Below are 20,182 nucleotides of genomic sequence, written 5' to 3'. Positions count from 1 at the left end.
GCTGCCATGGCGTTTTCCCTAAGGAAATCTGTTTTCCCAAACCTCCTTTATTTGGTTCCCCAGAGGTTTTTACACACCAGAGCAATGCACAATACTAAGGTTCTGGGTGGTGGTACTCTTCTAGACCCTTGAGAGATTCAGTTAACAAGACAGACAAAGATCGGTGTCCTTGAAACTTAGTTCTGCAGGAGGGATGCACAAACAATAACCATAATAAATGTCTATTACATAGTGTGTTAGAGGGTGATAAGTGTTAGGGAGAGAAAAAAGGGTAAACTAGTATATTTGCGAATACCAGCAGAGTAGAGAAGGTGAGGGGATTTGGGATGTAATTTTAACCCGAGTGGTCCAGGTAGGCAATATTCAAAAGAAAATGATTGAGCAAAGATTTAAATTAGATGAGGGAGTTTGCAATGAGATGTCTGGGAGATAGAGCATTCCAGCTGGGGAATAGTCTATGCTAAGGCCTTAGTGTGGGAGAGAAAGTGTTCCAGGAATGGTAAGAAAGCCAGTGCGGCTAGAACAGAGTAAGTGAGTTGGGGAGAGGAGTAAGAAATGAGGTTAAAGAGTTGCTAGAAAGGATCTTTGCAGGGCCTATTATAAGGACATTATTTTTTTTTTTTTCTCTGAGAGGAAGAAACAGGAAGCCATTGAAGGGTTTTGGGGAACATAATCTGTCTTAGGTTTTAAAACGACTGCTGTTGTTGTGGTGTTGAGAATAGATGGTAGGTGGGCAAGGGTAGAGGCATTAAAACTAGGTTAGGAAGCTGTTGAAATAAAACAGGGGAGAGATTATAGTGGACCTGAGTGTAGCAGCAGTGAGAAGTGATTGAATTCTGGATGTAATTTGAAGATCATGGCAATAGGATTTCCTGATGGTTCAAATATGAAGTGTGAATACAAGAGAAAAAGGAAGATTATTACTCCAAGATTATTGACCTGAACAACTGATGGAGATATAGGGAAGGTTGGAGATTTGTGTTTGGGAACCTTTCATTTGTAAAGTGAGAGAAGGATGATTTTGAAAGACGAAATGGGTAAGGAAAACTAGAATATTCTTGATCTGTTGACCTTTGGGGAGAAGTGTTTAAAGCCTCCCTCTGTGACTGTCAGTTTCTCCTAATACATGGTTTATGTATTTTGTAGCCATTTTGTTGTGTGCAAAGAGGTTCATGAATATTATATCTTCTTGATTGGTTGTATACTTGATTAATATATAATATTTATCTTGAGCAGGTCTAATGCTTTTTGCCTTAAATTTCATTTGATTTTTCTGAGAGTAGAAACATCTGTTTTCTTTTTAACATTTGCCTAGTTTATCTTATAATCACCTTATTTTTAACCTCAGTGTTTCTTTTGTAAACAACATATAGCATATTTAAAAACAAAACAAATATGAATGCCTTTTTCTTAATATATGAACTTTTCACATTTATTGTGAATACTGATGTATTTGGGCTTATTTCTGCTTTTTTAATTTCTATTGGATCAAATTTCATATTGTAATTTATAGGTTTGAAATTTTACATCTTATTTCACTATTTTAATTGGTTACCCTTAACATTTTAACATTTTTTGAAAGATTTTCTTTCTTTTTTTTTTTTTTTTTGTGAGGAGGACCAGCCCTGAGCTAACATCCAATGCCAATCCTCCTCTTTTTTGCTGAGGAAGACTGGCCCTGGGCCAACATCCATGCCCATCTTCCTCTACTTTATATGGGATGCCGCCACAACATGGCTTGACTAGCGGTGCGTCAGTGCGTGCCCGGGATCCGAACCGGCGAACCCCGGGCTGCTGCAGCAGCAGCGTGTGCATCCTCAACCACTTGCGCCACCGGGCCGGCCCCCGAAAGATTTTCTTTTAATCAGTGTCCGCTAGTTTAACCTCTCATGTTGAAATCTTTTTGACATTTTAGTTCCTATATTATTTAATACTGTATACTTCTCATTTTACAGGAATTTTTTTGAACAATTATCAACAGTTATTAGATTTAGTTGCGTGTGTTAGTGGTTTAATTGCTCTCTAATGTTTGTTGAGTCTTATGTCTTCCTTTCTCATATCTTCTTTTCTCTCTATGCCTGAAAATCTCTGTGAGTAATTCTCTGATGTGTTGGTGGTGAAGTTTTGGAATCCTTGCTTGTCCAAAAATGTCTATATTTCGTTGTTATACCTGAATACTAGTTTGGCTAGATACAGAATTCTGGGTTCAAAAGTATTTTTACGTCTTTCACCATGATATTGGCAAAAATTGTAAGAATGTGGGGAAAGTCATTCTTATACGTTGAAGGTAGGCATGCACAGTCATAGAAATTTGGGGAAATGATTTGAAAATGTGTATTAAACTAAAAAAATACACATGCACCTTTAAAGAATCTAGATTGTTGAAATAAAAGCACTACTATAAGGCTATCTGTACAAGGATATTTATTGTAGCATGTGTATAATATAATCCCATTTCTGTAAAGAGGATAAACACAAAACAAATACATATGTCTATATGTTTCTATGAATAAGAAAAAGGAGTAGAAGGATATACCAGACTAATACATTGGTAACTGAAGTAGGAGAGAGTGGAAAGGGTAGAGAAGATTGCATCAAATATGTTCTACTTTTGTAATTTTTTCAGATAAATTTGATTTTAAAAAAGCATTTTTCCTCAAAAGTCGGATGATATTACAGATGATGAATTGTGTATTCTTGTTCCTTTGTAGGTAGTCTAGTTTTTGTCTTTTTTTTTTGTTTTCTGGAAATGAGTAGAGTTCTTCCTTTTATTCTTAGAGTTCTGAAATTTTTCTAGGACTTGTCTAGCGGTATGTCTTTTTCTTTATCCTGCTGAGCACTCATTGAACCCTATTAATCTGAAGATTTCTGTGTTTCTTGAGCTCTGAAATTTTTTTCTATTGTGACTTCTCCATTCCCCTGGTTTCTTCTTCTATAATTCCTACTTGGTATAATTTGTAGATCTAGATTTTGTGCCTCTTAAATTTTTTGTTCTTTTTTACCTCCTTTTTGCCCCCTTTTAAAAAAATCTTTGTTCTGGAAGAATACCTCATTTCATCAGCTGTATTCACTTTGCCCTTCAACTCACCTATTGAGGGTTGTTTTTGGTTTGGGGTGTTTTTTTTTAGTAATTTTTTATTTCAAAGTTATCAGCCTCCTGCTCAAAGCATATTGTACTTCTTTATCTAAAACACAATAGTTTATAGAATCTGAGGATATTAAGTATATGTTAAGTATATTTACTTTCTCTTTTTATTCTCCTAGTGATTAACCTTATAATTTTGGCATATTTATATTTATATATTTCAATCACTGTTAATAATAAGTATCTATAACCTCATTGTATAAAATAATAAAAATACACTTAACACACTAATTTCAGCCATTTTCAGATCCCCCCACACTCAAACTTTTGGAAAAATTTTTCTGAGATAGTACATAAGTGGTAAACTTAGAGACTGTGCACCCTCACACTTGAATATTATGTAATTTGTCTCTGTATATGATTCTGTATCAAAATAATTTTAAGCCCAAACTTTGAAATTATTGCTTCATCAACTTAACACTTAGTCTTGACAGTGAGAAGTCTGATACTAATCTGATTCGTATTCTTTTGTGTAAAACCTGTTTTTAGTTTCGTTTTATTTGAGATTGTCATCTTCATTCTTTCCAGCAGCCCTTGTCTATGACTGTTCTAGTTTGTGGTTTTATCCAGCTTGGTTATGTCTGTCTCTTCTAGTCCTTCTGCTTTCATTTCATTGGCATTTTATGAGAGAGGAAAGATAAATTCATGTCCTCAATAGACCCTAAGGAGTCAGAAACTCTTAAATCGTGAGTGGCCATTTCATGTCCCTTTTCCTTAGAGCACCGGGTCAAGCACTGTAATTCCCCCCTATTGCTTATTGAATATTATTTCTCTAAAACGCCGCTTTATCCCCACGAGAGTGTTATTGTTCTAGCCTCAGCCACTCTTAAGATATGCTTCTTCCTCTGACTCTTTAGCTTTTGCCCATTTATCCTATTTATTATACCCTGGGAGTGGTATAAGGTTTCAGGTATCTCCTTCTAGAAAAAACTTCTGTTTATAAGGGCCTCCATCACTAGGAACAATGCACAAATTCAGTATCATAATTCCATAAATGAAACAAGTTAATGGCAAGGGTCATAGGGAATTAACAGTTAATGAGTAATTACTAAATGCCAGGCTGTATTCTACATGTTTTATGTACATTGTCTTATTAAATCCTCGCAATCCTGTAAGTAGGTTTCATCCTTATTTTATTGATGAAGCAACTGAACTTTAAGGAGAGTAGAGTAACTTTACCCTGGATTGGAAGTTGTGGAGCCATATTGCAAACCCAGGCATGTCTGTCTCCAAAGAGTGATTCTCTTGGCACTGCACAATAAAATTTAGCTAAAACTCTCTCTTTTCTGTGAGGCTTTTCTTGGCCATGGTATTTTATATGACTTCCTACCTCCTCTGAACTATAGAATGTATAATCTGTATTAGCAGTTTTTTATACATGCGTGTCCTATATAGTCTTCCTTAGTTAGAGAGCAGTACATTAAAAACAAAAACCCAGGGCTGGCCGCGTGGCTTAGTGGTTGAGTGTGCGCACTCCGCTGCTGGCGGCCCAGGTTCGGATCTGGGTGCGCACCCACGCACCGTTTCTCCAGCCATGCTGAGGCCGCGTCCCACATACAGCAACTAGAAGGATGTGCACCTATGACATACAACTATCTACTGGGGCTCTGGGGAAAGAAAAAAAAAGGAGGAGGATTGGCAATAGATGTTAGCTCAGAGCCGGTCTCCCTCAGCAAAAAGAGGAGGATTAGCATGGATGTTAGCTCAGGGCTGATTTTCCTCACAAAACAAAAACAAACAAAAAAACCCAAAAACCCCAAAACTACCAACAATACCATTTGATTGGTTAGTGTCAAGAATAATTAAAATTTTCTTTGAAATCATCTCAATTTTAAATATGCTTTAGTCACCTTTTATAAAACAATAATATATTATTGATAACATTTTGGTTTTATGGATTGGGTAAAGTGGAAATCATGCATTCTATAAGTCTCTTCTAGTTCAAAATTGCTATTCTTGACCAGGCCGTCATTCTCTTTTCATATGAGTAAACCTGAAGGAAATTCTTTAAATCGTAATTGTTTGAATAGAGCTGTACATGTGATTATTAATAAGTACTTGGATTTTCTAAATATTATGTAGTGTTTTCTGTAATGTTTTCGTGAAATGTTGTAATTATTTAAATTCATGATAAATAAATGTCTCTGGTTTTATAAATGAAACTCTAGAATTGAACATGTAATAAGTAAAAATTTGTTAGCAGCTCAAATGTTAAATCAGAAAAAAAGTAGTAGCTAGTTTGTGATTTGCCATTACAAAAGTATATGTGTGTGTGTGTCTGTGTGTGTGTATATATATTTTTTAAGACAATAGTATGAGAGAGGTGCTATACTGCATATTTTTTTTTCAAGGAAAGCAAATTTCTTGTATGTGAATTTTTACCGTCCTAAAGGAAGATAATTGTAGAGTAGTGACTACCTTGGAATATTTTTCTTAGAAGATAATTGGATTTTGGGGGACTGATTTTAGAGAAAGACAAAAAGGTAAATTGAGTAAATGATAATATCAATAAGAGAGTTCACATTTAATAAAAATATTATTTTATAGAAAATAAAACTTTTAGTTTAGTTTTATTTTTCTAGTTTTCAATGGGAGTGTCATACTTTCCCATCTAAATATATATAAATTTGAATTTACCTTCTAAACTTTAAATGTGTATAATACAGGTGAAAGGTTAAGTACTCATTACAGTATTTTTTTTTTTTAACAATCTGAACCCCACTTTCAGTAAAATTAAATTGTAATTCAGTGAAATAATTTGTTCTCTGGATGTCATAATGTTCAAGTTTACTTCCCATTAGACTGTAAACAATTTTATATTTCCTAAATATGATTAATATGTGATTAGCAGATGAATTAATGGGACTTTTATAATGAGAATTTTACTTCATTAAAATCTATGAAAGTTTTTAAAAATGTACATGTAGTTGAATATGTGAAGTTTTGAATTTGAAAGAGGAAAAGTGTTTGAGTATTAGAAGGAAACTAGATAACATTTGTTATGTTCCAGACAATCTATTAAAGCACAAATTCTCTCTTCAACTTTTGTAAGGAATTCCTTCGAAGCCACAATTGTTTGCATTTGCAGTCATGCCACTAACTTTGATGTACATACTCTAATGGACCAAGATCTTGTGGAATCATACCTGGTTGAGGCAATAGTTTAATCAGTAGCACTTTGAACATTCTTAGCTTTTAAGTTCTTGAATAAATTCCTAGCCTTTCCTCAGTAACCATTAGGCAAATAGACATCTGACGCTGATGCTGATTCTGTCCTCAAAAACTTCCTTTGTCCCATTTCCTTATCTCTGCTTATTATTATCAAATATATAGGCACAGTAATTTTTTAGTGGTGAAATTCTCTGTGCCTTTCAGAATTATTTCAACTCTGAAGCAGTTCATCCCATACGCATGTATAATATTTGTCTTACCACTTTGGGTATTTTTTTATTATCTCTGTTTTCACTTCTAATATAATTATATGTTTTATCTCCCTAGGACTTTTAACATTCGCACTTCTTTTGCACTTATTGGTCATGATGGGTTAATATTTATAAAATATTTCAAAAGTAAGCACAAACAGCAAACTCATGATAGACTGAAGAACACCAAAAGACATAAAATAATTTATGGAAGTTAATACTCTGTTGGTGGAGGGCAGAGTTAACACACTACCTCCACAGTGTGGAATTGACACATTTTTGACTTGTGTTAATTATACAATTGTGGTCAAAAGTTTAATTTGTTTGAAAAACATCTAAAGAAGTTATCACTCGTTTTAATAACAATTAAAAAAAAACCCATGAATTGTTGTCGGAGCCGCGTGCCTATGTGCATCATTTCTGAGATGATCACTTACCTTGTTCTTACTATATGAAAACGTAACGCAGCAAGCAGTCATTCAATGCTGAATATGACTTAGCACTTTCTTTTGGTTGCAACTGTAATTTATTGCCTTGCCTCTTCCAGTTGCAAAATTCTTCATTAGGAAATTAACCTTTGATTAGTGAATATCCATTTGTTTTTCTACTACTATTACTTCTCATTATTATATATTGCCAGGTTGGTAAGGTTATGCCTTTGTAGCCCACCCACCCCACCTGGTTTTGTCCTTGCAGTTATCTACTTCAGTTTACCATATAGCAGCTTCTTGAGATATGTCAGATTATGTTTAGTATTTAGTATGCTTTGCAGTAAGAATAACTTCGTGTTATTCGGTGTTCATGATCTTGTACCTTACTATTTGTAACATCTTCCTGTTAAATAATGAGGATAATACGTGGCAGCAGGAACAAAACTGTTCAACAAGTTCAGTTTAATTTGGTGGTAGGTGATAAAGTCACATATAGATCATTAGTTTGTCATGGCAGTGCCACATGCTCCTGGGAAGAACGCATTATGTATCAAATGTATTTTATTTTTGTTTTATTTTTCTACTCATTATGTGTGTATTTTCTAGATGTTCAAACACAGTGACAGTTTTTTTTTTGGTATTGCCAATACAAAAAAACCTCTTTGGCTGTACATAGAGTTTTCATGATGAAGATCACTCTGTGGCCTCAAGGTGTTAGTCATTTAGTGCCACACTTTCATTGTTCAAGAATCAGCTTGTCAACATATCACAAGTTAACTAAAAGATGATTTCAGGTAATTTTGAATTTAGAGAATGTTTTTAAAGTCCAATAGTGTAATTTTCACTTTTGTTTTTAGCTCATTATTTCAAATAATGTTAAATGTTAATAGTGTAATAACCAAACATTGAAAATATGTAGTACATATGAGAAAGGACCTTAGAAATCATCTTATCCAATTTCCAATGCCGTATTCCCTTCTACACTGTTCCTGACAAATAGTCCAGTCTGCTGAGCCATTCAGTTCACTGTTGTATAGGACAACCTTTGCAATATTGAATGGTTCCTATTTCTAGTTTTTCTTAATCTTGAGATAAATCCACATCTTTATGATTCAAACACATTGATTGTATGTTCTTCTTTCTATACACCAAACCTTCAAACTTTTGAAGATTGTTAATTGTATTGGCTAATTGTTAGGCTAAACATACCAAGTTTTCATTTCATCATGTGGCATGCTGGATACCCTTATGAATGTTCTTTATCTTTTTTAGCATTTCCTCTCAGTGTGACATCCAGAGTAGGATACTACTGGATGATATGGTTACATAGTCTTCACTTGCATTGTATACTAGTTGAGACTTGGGTGTATATGTTTGTACACTGTGTATAGTATATATAGGCTTAAATACTGCAGTAATTTTAGGTATAGTATTTCAGTTAATTAAGATTTGTTTTGCAATTAGAATGACAGAAGTGAATGGTTTTTCTCTTCTTGACCCAATCTCATATATGACTAACTGAAGTTGTCTTGTGTTCTCAAGGATAATTTAAATGAATGTGAGGTTTATGAAAATCTGACAGATCCTAACTGTAACTCAGCTAGTGGGCAACGTTATAATTTATTTATAGCTATGTAATATTGTTATTAATGAACTAATGTAGAATGAGGGCAACTATACTCTATTTTTGTGTGAAATTATACTACATGACAAAGGTTGGCATTATGTAGTAAGTATGCGCAAAATATTAAGCTGCTTGCAATAAATACAATTAATAATGTACATAAAAGAATGAAATTAAGCTAATTTTCTATCAAAAAAGAATTATTCATGAACAGAAAGTGGACAGCATAGATTTGATGACAGGAAGGTTGTATCTAATCTGAATTACTGAGTGACCTAGGAAGCTTGCTCAGAGGGATCACAGAATAATTATGTTAATATGCAATTATCACCTCATTTCTTCTGTAGTAACCTCAAGATGTAGTGTAGTGAGGGTGTTATAGCAAGTGCTGATAGTTTGCAAAAATACTGATGTTTGAGATTTCTGAGACAATAAGTCTAGCTTGAGGCACATAAGTGATGATCTGTCATCTTGAAGACAGATCTGACCTTTGTACTTTTTTTTAATGCTCGCAGTATATAACTACAGGCAGTTATAGCTGTAGAACTCATTATGATTTTCCAGAAACTGAAATATGTTTTATGTAGATTTAAAATTCCATTTGCAGCTTTTTACAAAGTGTGTGAATTTTTTTAAAGAACATTTTAAAATTCAGTTAAAAGAAAAAGTCTATGGTTATATGATTACATGGAGGAGGACCTAGTAATACTGTCTAAACATTTAAAAAAAAAATCCTAATTGATATAGCAAATTCATTGAAATTTAGGGAGTCCAAACAATATTAGTTTATTTTAATTTATTAGTTTCCCTTTTTTTAAACTTAATGAATAATGCCTACCTTCAAATATGTCCCCTACTTAGTTATATTAACATAACCTGGTGTTGATGGCTGTGTTATATATATTTGATTATATAAAGGTAGTTGGAAAAACTATTTGAGACAGTGTGAAATTAGCTTATAGGTCAAATGCTTTCTTGCCTGGATGCCACATAACCGTCTGTGAATGTAGATAAATAATTTTTGGTGTCAGAAATCTAGATCTATTATTTAGTGCAACTGATTTTGATGATCTGTTGTTCTGCATTGTATTTCAATGCAATGGCTGTGAGCCTTGAATACTATTAAGAAAAAAATATATTTTGAGCATTTTTCAGTTAAAATATATTCTGAAAATTAAACCAGGAAAATTTTTCATTGCTTCTAAAATACTAGCTTTCTGAGTCAATTTCTTATAGTATATTTTTTAACTGATGGAGTAGGTTTTTAATATTAATGTGCTAGTAAGAAAAAAATATTCTGAAAAAGAATAACTTCTCTGTGTAAGTAGAGATAATCATTAATTTGGGAGCAAGTAAGGCATATTTCGTTATGTAGGTATGAAGGAAAACTGATTGTTAAAGACTTCGTTTTATTTTTTAACAATATTTTATTTGAACCTCTGTATTTATTTTTCCTAGGTATGTTTTATAGATAAAAGATCTGTCATACACATATGTTCTTGCTATGTTTTAGAGCAAAACAGTTTGGTAGCTTCAGAATGTGAACTGATGGAAGGTTCTTATAAAGCCATTCTGGTAATGAGGATGCAGTCTCCAAGCCTACATGATATTCTCATAGTTTGTCACCCTGCTGTTCAGGGGGTACCACTGAAGTTGCTTTAAATGGGAAGCGTCTGTTCCATCTCTGAACCTCTAACACCAGAACAGATGGGTGGAACATGGAACATGGAAGGTTTTACCTCTGAGGTGGTAACAGTGAAGCCACTCATTAACACTGAATTTACCACTTCGTTAGCAACGTTGCTTCCTGTTGAGAAAAGCTAATATAGGCTTTTAAATTGACTGAGCATATATTTGTCTACCTCTGTGATTATATTAAGTGGGAACAGAAAGTAAGTGTCTTTCAGGCTAGTTTTTTAAAAATTCTCTCCGTTTCAGATTTATGAGATTGTTCCTATTTGGGCATTTTGCTTTTTCTACCTAATTTAATGAGAAATATCAGGAATGAGTACTAGTATAGCACCAAGGTTTGCTTTTCTTTTTATTGACATTTGCACACTCTTTCTTAACACATGTTTATGTGCTGCCCATTTTTAACTTCTGTGTATGTGATGTAGAGACTCCTGCTGGGTGCTGCATTAGCACCATTTTGGGGTGATATCATTGAATATGATCTTATTGGAAGTCTATTTTTATTACTGTGAAAGTTTGCTAATCTCAAAACAGAATTCTAAGACCCATGAAGGATGGAAAAATGATTGTTGGTATAAATAATAGTGCCAAAAAAGATATTTGTAATGTTTGTTGTATTAAAGAACACATCTTGTGGAAAGAATAAGGTCATATTTATAAGTGCCTGTTCTAAGTTGTGAAATAAGAAAGTAATTAGAAGCAATTCTTTTCTTGAGCTAGATTTAATGTTTTACAAAGCATGTAATTGGTATCATAAAAGACACTAGAAATAATGAACTTTATTGAAAATGTTTTAATTTCTAAATATCGGATTGTTAGTTCCTGCTGTCCTAAAATAGTATTACTATTATAGTATTTGTTATGCAAATTAAAAATACTATAAAAGAAAAATAGAAGACGGTATTCTCTACCTGAGAGCAAGAAGCTAGTCTGTCTTGTTTACTACTGTATCTCTAATACTAGAGCTCAATAAATATTTGGAGAATGAATAAACTGTACTTACTACCATGTATACAAGGAAAAGAAATATGGAATTTTATGCTAGTACTTCAAATAGTTAATACCTGAGGTTGCTAAATAGCAGGTTTTATAAATTTATACTTGAGGATTATTGGATATTTTGAAGCTTACTACAAATCAGAACCATGATGGAATTTGCACTTTTTGAATGGGCTATCAAAATTTCATAGGTAGGAAACTATTTTTCTTCTTATTCTTGAGGAACTTTAGCTTTGATTTTGCAATTGTGTTTTTATTCATTCAACACTTTAGTTCTTTATTCAACGAATATTCCTTGAGCACCTATGCCAAGCATTGTGCTAGATTCTAGAGATACGAAGGTGACTGGGTCATAGTCCCTGGCCTCAAAGAGCTTACATTCTTCCAAGGAGGCAGGCAGTTCCTCTGTAATGTAACCATTTCTAAGAGCAGGATAAGAACAGGGTGCAAAGGAGCTCTTCATAGTAAGGGCAGTAATATAGCCATGGTATGTATGTCTCCCAACTTTCAGAAGTCTCCTTTCCTTTTAAAATAGTCTCTTGTCTTTTCATAATAATTAAATATATTATCAAAAATGCCTAGAAAAATTTTATCTACATTTTATATGAAGTAAACTAAAAACTTAACATATATTCATGATGTTTCAGAGTAAAAATTTTTAGGTCATTGCAGACTGTCATGTGATAAATGGGATAACTGCCTTTAGGAATGCCTAGAATTTGGGGGCCTAGATTATGAAAATTTAAAGTAACATAAAACTTCATTTATTTTGACTTTACTAATTTAGAACTAATGATAATTTACATACGAAATGAATGAAATGCTGTGAATAAAACATTTTTTAAACTGGTAGAATTTTAGGAGAATGTGAAACATTGAGAGCAAAGCAGTCATAATTTTTTTTTTTTAATAAAGAGTACTGTTTCATACATTAGCCGTTGATGTTGATAGCAAATATGTTCATTCAAGTGAAGTTCTTTACTGAGTGGTGTTTTGTTACCTTCTTCCAGGAAGGAACTTTTAAATGACAAAAGTTACTTCTCTGCACTGTTAAACAATTTACATTATTCTCTAGTATAAAGTGATTGTCCCTAATAAACCTACTTAAGTGAGATAATTTTCTTTTTATTAGCAACTTATATATGAGATTTTAAAGTTTTTTTTTCAGTCTGTAGCCTATTCATTTATCTTGTGTGTGTCTGTGTGTGTGTGTATGTTGCTTTTCCCTAGACATTTTGTGTATATGCAGTTTGGGGTTGTTGTTGTTGCCTAGCACAAAGAAAAAATTAATCTTTGAGACACTTTTAAAGTCTTTCACTTTTTTAAAGTGTTTCTTCATTCTTGGAAAATTATTAGAATCTCAATATAAAGAGTAGAATTAAGCTGATAAAAATGTGTACTTTCAACTCTCCATGCATTCTAATAGTATTTTTTCTTTCATGCAAATCTAAAATTTTTTTTTTCCGTTTTCTAGACTAAATGTGTTAAATGGGCTTGCCAACAATATGGATGATTTGAAGATAAACACCGATATTACTGGTGCTAAAGTAGAACTCCGAGATGACAACAATTTTATCTCAGACAAAGAGAGTGGAGTTCATAAACCAAAAGATTGTCAAACATCATTTCAGAAAAATCATATGTTCACTCTGCCTGAAGAGCTGTCAAAGGACAAATCTGAAAAAGCCTTAAGTGGAGGCCAGTCTACTCTATTTATACATGCTGGTGCTCCTACTGTTTCCAGTGAAAACTTTATCTTGCCTAAAGGAGCTGCTGTTAATGGACCAGTTTCACACTCCTCCTTAACTAAGACTTCCAATATGAATAAAGGCAGTGTTTCATTAACCACTGGACAACCTGTGGATCAGCCAACAACAGAATCTTGTTCAACTTTGAAGGTGGCAGCTGATCTTCAGCTATCTACACCACAGAAAGCAAGTCAAAGTCAACACCAAGTTTTATTTTTGTTATCAGATGTAGCACATGCTAAGAATCCAACCCATTCCATTAAAAAACTACCTACCTCTGCTTCAGTTGGTTGTGACATTCAGAATTCAGTAGGGAATAGTATGAAGTCAGATAGCACTTTAAAAAATCAAGTAGAGGTGGGTGAGGATAGTGAAGATTTATTGGTAAAAGATGATTGTGTCAATACATTAACAGGAATTTCCTCAGGTACAGATGAATTTAGATCAGAAAATGATACAAACTGGGATCCCCAAAAAGAGTTTATTCAGTTTCTTATGACTAATGAAGACACAGTGGATAAAGCTCCAGTTCACTCTAAAGTAGGTCTAGAAAAAAAGAGAAAGCGAAAAATGGATGTGAGCAAGATAACTCGTTATACTGAGGATTGCTTTAGTGATTCTAATTGTATACCCAATAAGTCAAAAATGCTAGAAGTAGACTTTCTGGAACAGAATGAAGAACTACAAGCAATAGACTCACAGAAATATGCATTATCAAAAGTGAAGCCTGAATCAACTGATGAAGACTTGGAATCTGTGGATGCCTTTCAACATCTAATTTATAACCCAGATAAGTGTGGAGAAGACAGTTCACCTGTTCATACTAGCACTTTTCTTTCAAATACCTTAAAAAAGAAATGTGAAGAAAGTGATTCCGAGTCACCTGCTACTTTCAGCACCGAAGAGCCATCATTCTACCCCTGTACAAAGTGCAATGTGAATTTTAGGGAGAAAAAGCACCTCCACAGGCATATGATGTATCATTTAGATGGGAATAGTCACTTTCGCCATCTTAATGTCCCAAGGCCATATGCTTGTAGAGAATGTGGACGGACATTTCGAGACCGTAACTCACTTCTAAAGCATATGATTATCCACCAAGAAAGAAGACAGAAGTTGATGGAGGAAATTCGTGAATTGAAAGAACTTCAGGATGAAGGAAGAAGTGCACGATTACAGTGTCCTCAGTGTGTGTTTGGTACCAATTGCCCTAAAACATTTGTGCAGCATGCTAAAACCCATGAAAAAGATAAAAGGTACTACTGCTGTGAAGAGTGTAACTTCATGGCAGTGACAGAAAATGAATTGGAATGCCATCGAGGCATTGCCCATGGAGCAATGGTAAAATGCCCTATTGTCAGTTCTGATGTAGCCCAGAGAAAAACGCAAAAAAAGACTTTCATGAAAGACTGTGTTATAGGATCGTCCAAAAAATCAGCTACCTACATATGTAAGATGTGTCCTTTTACTACTTCAGCCAGAAGTATTTTAAAAAAACACATGGAGTACTTGCATTCATCATCATGCATTGATTCATTTGGTAGCCCTCTTGGACTTGATAAAAGAAAAAGTGACATCCTTGAAGAATCTATAGATATGGATAGCACTAAACCATTAATTAAACAACAGTCAACCACATTTCCAAAGAACTCTGCTTTAAAACAAGATGTAAAGCGAACATTTGGATCATCTTCGCAACCAAGTAATTTTTCAAAATTCCATAAGCGGCCGCACAGAATACAAAAAGCTCGGAAAAGCATTGCCCAGTCAGGTATAAACATGTGCAATCAAAACAATTCTCCTCACAAGACTGTTGTGATTAAAAGCAGCATTGACCAAAAACCTAAGTATTTCCATCAAGCAGCAAAAGAAAAATCAAATGCCAAGGCAAATAGCAACTATTTATATAGACACAAATATGAAAACTACAGGATGATCAAAAAATCAGGTGAATCGTATCCTCTGCATTTCAAAAAAGAAGAGAGTAGTTCATTAAATTCTTTACATCTGTTTTCATCATCAAGTAATTCTCACAACAATAGTTTTATTTCAGACCCTCATAACTCTGACACCAAAAGGCCAGAAAGCTTCAAAGACCACAGACGTGTAGCTGTAAAGAGAGTAGTTAAGGAATCTAAGAAGGGAAGTTCTGTTGGAGGAGAAGAGTTGGATAGCTATCCAGATTTCTTGCATAAAATGACTGTTGTTGTTTTACAGAAACTTAATTCTGCTGAAAAGAAAGATAGCTATGAAACAGAAGATGAAAGTTCCTGGGATAATGTTGAGCTAGGTGACTATACTACACAGGCTATAGAAGATGAAACCTATAATGATATTAATCAAGAACATGTAAACTTATTCCCTCTGTTTAAAAGCAGGATAGAAGGCCAAGATCCTGGAGAAAGTGCTACCCTAGGTTATGATCAAAACGATGGCTTTTATTTTGAATATTATGAAGATGCTGGAACTAATAACTTTTTGCATGAGATACATGATCCTCAGCATTTAGAAAATGCGGAAACTTCATTGTCAAAACATAGTTCTGTTTTTCATTGGACTGATTTGTCTCTTGAGAAGAAATCATGTCCTTACTGCCCAGCAACATTTGAAACAGGGGTTGGGTTGTCAAACCATGTCCGGGGACATCTTCACAGAGCAGGATTAAGCTATGAAGCCCGTCATGTTGTATCGCCAGAACAAATAGCCACAAGTGACAAAATGCAGCATTTCAAAAGAACTGGCGCAGGGACACCTGTTAAACGAGTTAGAAAAGGTAAGTTTTTATGTAGATAATTTGAGCTAATATGTCTGTATTCAAATTCAAAAGATTTGAAGGTTTTGCTCAAATTTGGTCTTTACTAGAATCACATAACTTCATATTTCAGAGTTAATTGGCTTTAAGATGGTCAATTTATAAAAAATTCTTATGTTACTCTTAAAAAATTTTTTTTAGCTATAGAGAAGTCTGAAACCACTTCTGAACATACTTGTCAGCTCTGTGGTGGTTGGTTTGATACTAAAATTGGATTATCAAATCATGTTAGAGGCCACCTGAAAAGACTTGGAAAGACCAAATGGGATGCTCACAAATCTCCAATCTGTGTTCTGAATGAGATGATGCAAAATGAAGAAAAATATGAAAAAATCTTAAAGGCATTGAACAGTCGACGTATTATTCCCAGACCATTTGTAGCTCAAAAACTTGCATCAAGTGATGACTTTCTATCTCAAAATGTTATACCTCTTGAAGCATACCGTAATGGCCTAAAGACTGAAGCTTTATCAGTGTCTGCGTCAGAGGAAGAAGGGCTGAGTTTCTTAAATGAATATGATGAAACAAAACCAGAACTGCCCAGTGGAAAAAAGAATCAGTCTCTTACACTGATAGAACTGCTTAAAAATAAAAGGATGGGAGAAGAAAGGAATTCTGCTATTTCTCCTCAAAAGATTCATAATCAAACTGCAAGAAAGAGATTTGTTCAGAAATGTGTTCTTCCATTAAATGAAGATAGTCCGTTGATGTATCAACCACAAAAAATGGACTTGACTATGCACTCAGGTAAGAAGACATTTATGACTATCTTGTATAATTTAAACACAATTTAATTATGCTTACTTTAATGGCATATTTTTAGAAAATACTTTCTTAGGATCTTTTTATTTAAGCTGCTCATTTTGCAGAGCAGAGATTGGTTATACTGTCATTTCTATATAAATCATCAGTTGATGATCATCAGCACTCTGAATTCTCTGTGCCTCACTTCTTGGTCACAAAAGCAAAAACAAACAAATAAAAAGCTGATCTGTAAAAATAAAATTTGCTATGGCTGGGGGATGGTTCTATGGATGGGAGGATGATGTTGTTCAGAAGCACAGCATTACCGAAAAGGCAAACATCTGTCCTATTTTTGCCAGTGCTCCAGAGTGATAATGTTTTCAAGATTTAGCTGTTGGTTTTCCTACCACTTAGGTAAAACAAAACAGACTCTTTAAACTGAAGGGATTGGTGTCTGTTGTGTTGTGATTAACCTAAAGAAACTTCATCCTCTCCAATTCCTCATTGTATTGTGGGGTAGTTTGGTTTTGGAGAACTGTTGTGAGTATAAAACATTTGTTTGGGGTTTTAGATTTTTACAGTAGGGTTCTAATGGAACAGAACAGATGGCTTAGCTTACTGCTTGTGCATCAGTAGTTTTTCCTTTTCAAAGGAGTATTTTGTGTGTGTTGGCAAATGATGTGGCACATAAAGTAGCTAAACTATTTGGTACTGCTAAATCTGGTTTATACTTTTAGACTAGAAAAAATTTTGTGTCTTTATAGGGTTTCTTTGGAGGTTGACTGTTGAAGGTTAACTTAGATGGTCTCATAATGTTAGCCCTGAGTTGAATGTGTCTAAGGGAAAAGTATTTGGTCATTGGATTAATAGTGAATAAAGTTACTGTAATGTTGGTTTGTTTACTTTGGGCAGACATTTGGGATATCCTAGATATTTGTAATGCGGTTTCGATTTAAGGAAAGATTATCTTTTATTGTAAGTGGTCTGAAAAACAATTTATCTTGTATGGGCTTCTGGTTAATAGGGCTCTTTCTTTTCATATGAAGAGAGTCTTTCCAATTCAGTTTTCGACATTGTTCAGGATAGAATGTAAGGAAGATGTGTTAGCTGTGTTGACGAAGGTGTGGTACACTTCAGAGGGAAGGTGTATTTGTGGCTGTCACAATAATGTTGAAGAAACCAATTGAAACATGTTGGGGGAGTGAGGGTTGCCTGAGAAGTTAGGATTTTCTTATTGTTTCAACATGTTTTCTTCCCTGTGATGACTAAGATGTTAGCTTGTTGATCATTTATTTAGCACAAAGATTTTAGCAAAAAACTTCAAATCATTAACTTTCATTATTGATTGCGCATTCAGAGTAATGAACGTAAAAGGCCCTGAATAAAATGTTGTGTCTAACAGCTGTTCAGTGGTGTGTTTTACCACTTTTTCTCCCAGCCTTCATCAGAAAGCCTAATTTAGTATCGAGCCTTTTACGGTTTTGGGGGTAAAACACTTTAATTACCACTTTGTCGACTAGACTTTTTAATTCTTTTTATTGGTAATGTTGTAAACTTTGAAACTTCTCAACAGAACTGTGCTATTCAAATCACAGGATTGTATTTTAGGTTTAGGGAAATGATCTGCGTAACACAGAAATCTGCAAGAAAGTGATAATAGGTGTTAAATCTACAGCAGCTCAGAGGTGAAAGACACTCCTCTTCCACCTTTCCAAAGAGCATGGGTTGGCTCTAAATACTAACTACAAACTAATAATAGTTAACTTATTCCCCCTCCTTATTTTAAGTTAAGTTAATTCAATGAACGTTTTTTAAGCCATCTTTATTGTGGTATTTTTCTTCACGCTTTTAGCTAAGAAAATTTCACTTTTTGAAGTGAGAACTGGATTATAGTTTTCTTTTGAATGATAGGTATGCCTGTGAAGCTTAGAACATGTGTGCATTGCAATACGACGTTTACAAGTGCTGTTAGCCTGTCCAACCACTTACGCGCTTATGCACGAAAGAAGAGTGCTGGACTTTTGACTGGTACAGGTATGTTTGAACAGATAACACAGCAAGTCTGTTTGATACAATACACTTTTTTTCTCACCAGACTGGTGCTAATTCAGATGATATTTATAGCTTTCTTTGGTAAGCAGCATTTGAGTCTGAATACACATTAAATTTCAGCAACTTGTAAACTTAGTGTAATTTTAAGCAAGTTATTTTTTTCATTTGGCTCTTATTGACTTGATTTGGGGAAAAAATAACCCAATAGAGGTGTGGAACTTTTGAGTCTACATTATTCCCATTGATTTTTAAATTGTACTATTTTTCATTTTTAAATTTATTTTTGTTAGTAGATTCCAGTAAGACACCTCTCTTTGGTAGAAAAATTATAGTTCTAGCTTGGGGAAATGCTTTATTGGACAGGAAATTATTGTGAAATTTTGAATATGAAGCTTGATTAGAAAACTAAGCAAACTAATGAGTTTTCATTAGTCTAAAGATCAGATCTTTAAAAGGGGCAAGCCTTAATAATGGCTCATGTTGACAACTGAATAGATTTTTCTTTTAATGCCCCCAAACTATATTTAGGATTAATAAATACAGTTATGCACATAAATGTTTGACATGCACATTTCTGTGTTATTTTTGGTGGGTTAGCCCAACCTTGCAGATACCTCTTCATGCTGCTAGTCTGTGAAAATTCTATTAGCTTACTCATATGTAATACTGCTTATCCTACAAAATGCCTCACTCTTTTTGTAGCCTTTCAACCTACCCTGCTTTAGCAAATCCCATTTCTCTCACATCTTAAAATATACCCTCTTTTCTAAATCTACATAAATCCTTTTGGCTAAAATTTTCCTTCTAGTCTTTTTATTTCTCTTGCTCTTTTAGATCACTGCCTTCTGCTTTCTTCTAATTGTTGTTTTCCCAAATTTTTTGTTCTTCCTCATGTCTTCCTATGGCTTACATCTAATATGTTCTTGCTATCAAAAAAACACTTGTATTTATACTAATGTCTTGCTTTCTTGTGCTTCCTTGCTTTATCCTTTGACTTGATATACAAATAACCAGGGATGACTGCTGACCAGTTACATTAAAAGGAGGGGAATAGAGTGAGTTTTACTGTACTGGATTAGTCCTCCTACCATGAGGTTTTAGTTTTTATGCTATTACTCCCACCTTCATCAAGCTTGGAAGGTGATTGCAGACATTAGAGGCAGGGAGGCAGTGAAAATAAGAGACTGCAGAAACAGAAAATCCTTGTTATTGTTATCATAGCCACTAACTTTTATTGAACACTTACTAAGTGTCAGGCACTATGCTGTGCAACTTTACACACATAACGTTTAATTTTCACCACCACCATATGTGTTGTAGGTACTATAATTCTCTCAGTTTTATAGGAAACTAGGGCTTAGAGAACTTAAGCAAGTTGCACAAATTTATGTAATTATTAATGATAGCAAAGTTGAAATTCAAATCAAGGCTGTTTTACCCTACACCTTTGTTATTAATCACTTATCTACCACATACAGAATGAAAGCAATTGAAAATCCTAAAATGAAGTTGG

General features: G+C 34.0%; 1 protein-coding gene across 8 annotated transcripts in view; it reads left to right on the top strand.

Moving 5' to 3' along the window:
- Positions 1-20,182, top strand: part of ZNF644 (zinc finger protein 644) — a 120,700-nt gene that overhangs the window by 84,558 nt on the left and 15,960 nt on the right. For 7 of the 8 annotated variants that reach the window (XM_058538491.1, XM_058538494.1, XM_058538495.1 and 4 more), the window contains 3 exons: positions 12,788-15,834; positions 16,015-16,620; positions 18,529-18,651. In XM_058538491.1, coding sequence (XP_058394474.1) covers positions 12,788-15,834; positions 16,015-16,620; positions 18,529-18,651 — 3,776 coding nt within the window. The remainder of the gene's footprint in view (positions 1-12,787; positions 15,835-16,014; positions 16,621-18,528; positions 18,652-20,182) is intronic. The other variant, XM_058538499.1, reaches the window with a different exon arrangement.

This window comes from Diceros bicornis, chromosome 4, assembly GCF_020826845.1.
Source record: "Diceros bicornis minor isolate mBicDic1 chromosome 4, mDicBic1.mat.cur, whole genome shotgun sequence".
Taxonomy (NCBI): domain Eukaryota; kingdom Metazoa; phylum Chordata; class Mammalia; order Perissodactyla; family Rhinocerotidae; genus Diceros; species Diceros bicornis.
This window is presented reverse-complemented; position numbering and strand designations above follow the sequence as displayed.